General features: G+C 37.9%; 1 protein-coding gene across 1 annotated transcript; it reads right to left on the bottom strand.

Annotated features, from left to right (window-relative positions):
- Window positions 1–232: 232 nt before the first annotated feature.
- LOC119553927 (pickpocket protein 28) lies at window positions 233–2,322 on the bottom strand. Its single transcript, XM_037864619.1, has 5 exons — window positions 2,195–2,322; window positions 1,918–2,142; window positions 1,680–1,860; window positions 701–1,389; window positions 233–515 (listed from the first exon to the last, which is right to left on the bottom strand). The coding sequence occupies exons 1-5, from the start codon at window positions 2,320–2,322 to the stop codon at window positions 233–235; spliced, it is 1,506 nt and encodes a 501-aa protein (XP_037720547.1).
- Window positions 2,323–6,169: the final 3,847 nt, after the last annotated feature.

Below are 6,169 nucleotides of genomic sequence, written 5' to 3'. Positions count from 1 at the left end.
TCCCTTTAAAAAGGGTGTACGCAGTAGAAAGTGCGATGAATATAGATAGTTTTTATTCGATTTTATTGAATAATATCCGTTGGTTCAAAAATAGAAAAGCTTAAATTGGCTTGATAATAAAAATTTAACGTGAGGTATTTAAAAGATATCTAATTAATTGTAAAAAGATGAATATCCAAGGTTTTTTTTTAATAATTTAGACAAATGTACAAAAGTACTTTCTTATAAATGTTTACATATACTTTTGATTGCTGTGCTCCCTTCCCTGAAGTGGTATTCGGTTAGTTCTTTCAGTGGCGGAACGTTCTCGCAGCATGTTGTTAAGGGGTCGCATTGTGAAATAGTAGATGAACTCGATGGCACTGAGAATGCTGGCCCCCAGGAAAAGTCCCAGCATCCCGCCCATGGAGACCACGACATCCAATTGCGAGCGAATCGCCTGCCGCCGATACTGATCCGTTGGCGGGAAGGGCATATCTAATGTGACGTTGAAATACTTGTTACCGGTTCGAGTCCTATCAAAACAAGAAATTTGGAAAGGATTAAAGATCATATTCAGTCCAATAGTTTAAAATAACTTCGATTTTAAATATAGAAAATGAATGGTTCTGACATAAGGACAAAAATGTTTATATGTTATTCATCTCTGACAATTTTAATATACACTTTTATGTCAATGGTTTTGTATAGACATACTCACATTATATTGGGCTCGTAAACGGTATAGATATCGCCATCATTGCAGGAAGGCAGGCAACCGCAACTTTCGTTGTTTCTCTTGTTGTTATTTAAGAGAACCCTGGAATCCGGCTTGAACGCCCGGGTCTTCTCCAAACATAAATATCCATCCAGATCGCAGTCCGGAAAGCGTTCATCTGCATTTGGAACATACAAAAAAGCTGTGCAGTTGCACATCTTCATCTGCAATTTCCTGATGCACTCGGCGATGCAGACGCTGAAGCTGTAAGCCTTATAAACACTGGTGGGCGGATTCTCATCGGGAAAGAGGCAGCTGCGAATCTTCGAGTCGACCTCCCTGACATCCGGATCGTTTGTCATGATTACCTGGTTGAATTGCATATACTTGCCCACTCCCGGAGTAATGGCCAAAATTCCTGGCGGAGAAAACGCCGTGTGCGGAATATCCTCGGCATTCATCAAGTTCACTTGGACCTCCATTTGTGTGACCATGGTTATCACAGCCTTCCGATCGGCGGGATCCAATTGGTTGGGCAGCCAATGCTTCGAGCCAGGTTTATTGTTCTGCAGGGAATTCAGCATATAGCAGCGGCCATAGGGCGTCAGCAGGGGGCGAAAGTACCGGCAACAGTCGAAGGGCTCTCCTGATAACTTGCACTCGACGAATAAGTCCGAGCAGTTGGCTCCATACTGGTGTTATACGAGAAAGTTATACAAAAATAAATATCAGAAAACCTATAGATTTTACAAATTGCTAGAGCGATTTGAAATCACCTGCAAGGGTGTCCAAAAGTATGCAACAAAATTTATTTTTGCTTGAACAAACGAAGATCCCAACTTTATTGCCTACTTTCAGACATCTTTATGTGTGATATCAGAACAATTGTGATAAAAAATAAAATAAAATAGATAACATTTGAAAACTCTTATAATTTAAACATTTTTTTTTGTTTCTTAACTTTTTTGTTTTTAAAACTCACCCATTTGAGTATTTTCCGATAGTCTTTCGCAGGACAGTCTGCACATGGCCCTTGGCAATCCGTCAAGGCTAATCCACACCTGCCCTTCAATGACATTTCATTGTACATTACGGGGAAAAAAATGGTCGCTATCCCGGACTCCACTTCGTATGGGTACCCACCGGCCACATCTATGCCCAAACTAAAAAGAAACATTATTTTCTGAATACCAGACTTCAAAACCGTCCATCAAGCGCACCCTTCTATGAAGTCCTCCATAGTGTGAAATAATTGACCCTTGTGGGCAACTTCACAGACGCTGACCGAGGGAAATTGCCATTTGGAAAGCGGTGGCAGACTCTCGTACACAATGCTTACGGCTCTGGAGGGAAAACTCCGCTGATATGCGACGATCAGATGGTAGCAGCCCAACGAAGAAACGATCACACAGATCAGCCAGAAGATGCGTTCCGTAAAATGTAACCTATAGAAGGGAATACTAAGATATTGGCCATCTAAAACTGCGGAAATCCCACCTGGAATTGGCCATGTAGGCGAATCCGGCCAGGGTACAATTGGAGCAGTAATCCTTGATGTGGGCCACGAATCCGTTGTTCCTCTTTTCTCTTTGGCCATTGCCCTCTGCATTTATAGTTCGAGCCATCTCTGCTCGAAGGAGAAGTTCTATAAGCCGATCTCCGAACTCTGGGCATTCGTGGCGGACTGACTGGGCCAGATAAATTGGTCTTGACCAAGCACGACACGGTCAGATACTCGTTGGGTAAATTTGTTTGTTGTCCGTTTTCAAAAGGATGTGGCTCCACCGAGAGAAAATATATTTTGCAATTCTACAGAAATTGTAATGCTAATAATGCTAGCATTTTCTAAAAACAAAATTTCTGTTCGCTTTTTTAACCACATTGGGATACACTTTACCCAAAAATATAACCATTTTGATGTTTTATTTAGAAATCTTACTTAGTTTTAAAAGAAGTTATACTCTTGTCATTTTTTTGGATATAGAAACCCCTTAAAGTTGTATATATTTTAGAAAAAATTAGGGACTTAAAAACAACTCAATTATAAATCGAAAATTTCTTAATTAAGTTCTAAGAAAACTATATATTCATGTAGATTCAAAAAGCTTATTCAGATTAAAATGCTTTAAGCAATACGAATTTATTTTTCTGAGTGCAACAAAGAGAGTATCTGAGTATGGGGCATGCAACTTAATGGCATGCAAGTGCGGTCCCCTTTCCCCACTCACAAACTTCTTACCAACACCCCACCGCCCACACAACCCATCCAAAAGTTGGCATGGGACTGCATGTGTAAAGCCTTTAATTGGTATTTGCTTTGTGCAGGTGTCGCAATAAGGATTTAAATGCACACTCACCCGCAAAACAGCACACCTCTACGAATGTGTGTATATGCATTTATGGCCACTTGAATTTCATGCATTTTGCGGCCCAGGTGACACAGAAATCAAGTTGGAATTGTCGCACTTAAGCTGCTGAAACTGAAATCCGATAATTTCACCAAGGTCGGTTCACAAAACATGCGTCACTGGCTGCACACGATCGAAGGAAAATATTTTTAATTGACATTTAAATGTAAACATGCAGGTAAGCCATTTAAAGCCGCATTCAAATAAAGGCAATATTAATTTGATATATATGAAATTATTAAATTGACACAAGCGGTTTAACTTTTAATATTTTTATTGAGTTAAAATAAGTTGTGGGTAAACGTTGCACTTGGTTGAACAACTATATTTTCTTTTTTTTTAATTATTAAAGCTAATGCTAAGCTTCTTCCTAGTTTTAATATGTGATATAATATTTTGCTTAGTTATAAGAATTATAATAAATATATTTCTTTAGTTCATAAGGGGAAACCTTATATATTGGTTTAAATATTTTAAATTCTACTTACTATTATTAAATATTTTTATTCTATAATATATGCTCTCTTTTTTCCCTACTGGTCTTTCAATATCAAGTCCGTTGGCAAGCAGTTCGCGCCACTTGCTGCCACCTGGGCTTTCTGCGAGTACGTTAAACTTTCCCGACGACGTCCCAACACCTTTTTCCACCCACCTCCCCCCCAATTTCGGTTGTTAACCCAGCCACCCACCAACCCACACACAGACCATGGCCAGACCTTAAACCACCTCGATTTTCCTGGCCAAACTTCAAGTCCTGTGCAGAAAGCACCCGCACTTGCAGTGAGTTATTAAGTAAAATGAGTGAGTGCACACACGACACCGCACCCACACCGATGCAGCCACACCCACACCTGCGCACTCAGGCACTCATACACGTGCATTAATTGTAGTCAACATGTTTTTGGTGCTTAGAACTCGACGCTAAATTAGAATTATGCAATTACGGCTCATTTGCGCTGCACACGGCTGCTGTTGTCGCTGCTGGAAAAACACTTAAAAACAATTAGAGTGCTTATTGAAATTCTAGCTGACAACATGCGAGCTGCATGAAAAACTAATGCGAACATTTTAATTATTTATGCATCTCTCTCTGAACACGCAATGAGGCAAATTGTTTTCTAAATCGCAATGCCAACGCTCGGCGATTATTTTCTACCATTTCTCTGACAATTTCCATTTGTCATTCGTCGGCTGCCACGGATGACTAATTTTAAAATTGTGCTAATATTTATTTTGCTACAAATAAAATTCTATAGTAGATATAAACTAGCTTAAAATAATTTTCCAACCAATGTCATAAATAGTCAACATTAATTTAAATTCAAAATATCAATTAATTCCAATAGTAACAATAGTAAGTTAAATCTTATAATTTCTTTTGTCAACCTATACTAAAAATTAAATCGTCAATCATTTCTGCAAAGTAAAAACTCCAAATTTCTTAAATATTGCAAATTAGAAATATCTATGTTAACGAATCAGTTGTAGAATCTCTTGGTTTTGCAAAAGCTCCAAAAAAAATCAAACTTATCCCTCACTTGCAAAAATATTGTCAAGTTGTATCCACTTGACTCAGTTATTGGTCACATTTGTGTGGCAACATAGGCCAAACAAAGTTGTTAAATTTTTTGCATACTTCATTTCGGTCATTTCCTGAGAGATATTTCCAATTGAAATCGAAAATTGGACGAGCGACACGAAACCAATAAAGGCCCAGGGTAAACAAATATTTCTAAAATAAACAAACAAAATCTCCTCACTGGACTTGTATAAATCGAAAATATGGCTGGAAAGCAATCTGCTTCCAAAAAGAAAAGAAAAATAAATATCTTTGGACTGAGTGACATGACCGAAAAAATATTTGGCAAATCTGAACAATAAATAAAGCCCAAATCAATAGTTTCTTTGATAAGAAAATCTTCGATTTAATCAGCGCCATTTTAGTCTGCAGATTTAATTAAAGCTACACTGTTGTTTGGAATTTACATATAACTCTTTTATAAATAGGCATTTTTTACATGCTACCAATGTTGAATATAACAACGCATTGTTTGAATTTATCTTTATTTCATAGCACCTACACGTGACTGCCCAAATATTATTGTGTAGCTGCATCGATAGAACACCTATCAAATGCAGGAGATACAATACCAGCGGCATAAACTAAACAACTAAACAAGCGACAAGGCAATTTAAATACAAACAAGCACGCAAAATTCGGTAGACCAACAAATGTTTGAGTGTTTGGAAATGGGAATGGGATTGGAAACATCGTTGACGTCGACACACAATTAACTTCAAAATACTCCAAGCCATGTTAAGTGTCAATTAGCCAGAGCCATGGCTTGCCAGCCATGAATGCGAAATCATGCGGCTAAAATATCAAACATTCACAAGTATTTACATATGCAGATATAATTTTATATATAATTGCGTATGCTAAACAAGTTAGCCAAGCTGATTATCGCCTCCAGATAGACAGGCCAACAAAATTGCAGGGAAATAATGAGATCTGCTATCAAGATGGCTTGCTGGGGAATGTCTAAATACGAGAAGACCTATCAAGTTTAATGTGGGCAACCAGTGAGATCATCACGGAGCTCATCAAAGTCAGCCGGCGATATTAAATATATCTGCCTTGTGGGATTTATTTTCCCCAAAAACGAAAATCAAACCCAAACAATTCCATCATAAAAAGCCAATAATTTATTTGGGACAGACATTTAAAGTTTCTCGGCCAAATTATATATTAAAAAAGTTTCAATGAAGGCGAGCCTTCAACTAAATGACTTTTGCTTTTGACTTGAACTCACATAATCTGCAAACATTTCATTTCTAATAACCAACAGACCCAAAATGGTCAAAACAGCGGCAATAAATAAAATCGAATATCGGAAAAAAATCAAAAATGATATTGGTAAAACATGGAATGACCAAATATAATATGCAGACCTCAGAACAATAAAAGTGGACAGCCAAAAAATTTGGGCAAAACAAAACCGAAACACACGGCCGGCGAATACAGCAAAAATCGTGTCCAAGTGCCACGTTTTGTTTGGTCTAA

This window comes from Drosophila subpulchrella, chromosome 3R (genome assembly GCF_014743375.2).
Source record: "Drosophila subpulchrella strain 33 F10 #4 breed RU33 chromosome 3R, RU_Dsub_v1.1 Primary Assembly, whole genome shotgun sequence".
Lineage (NCBI taxonomy): Eukaryota > Metazoa > Arthropoda > Insecta > Diptera > Drosophilidae > Drosophila > Drosophila subpulchrella.
The sequence above is the reverse complement of the archived record's forward strand: the minus strand, read 5'-3'. Positions and strand labels throughout refer to the sequence as shown.

Bases quoted from the DNA above. Each gene is read 5' to 3' on its own strand.
- LOC119553927 (XM_037864619.1), bottom strand. From the start codon at position 2,322: ATGGCTCGAACTATAAATGCAGAGGGCAATGGCCAAAGAGAAAAGAGG. The intron at 2,143-2,194 runs GTGGGATTTCCG...TCCCTTCTATAG, and splicing joins GCCTACATGGCCAATTCCAG to GTTACATTTTACGGAACGCA. The intron at 1,390-1,679 runs GTGAGTTTTAAA...GTATAACACCAG, and splicing joins ATCGGAAAATACTCAAATGG to TATGGAGCCAACTGCTCGGA.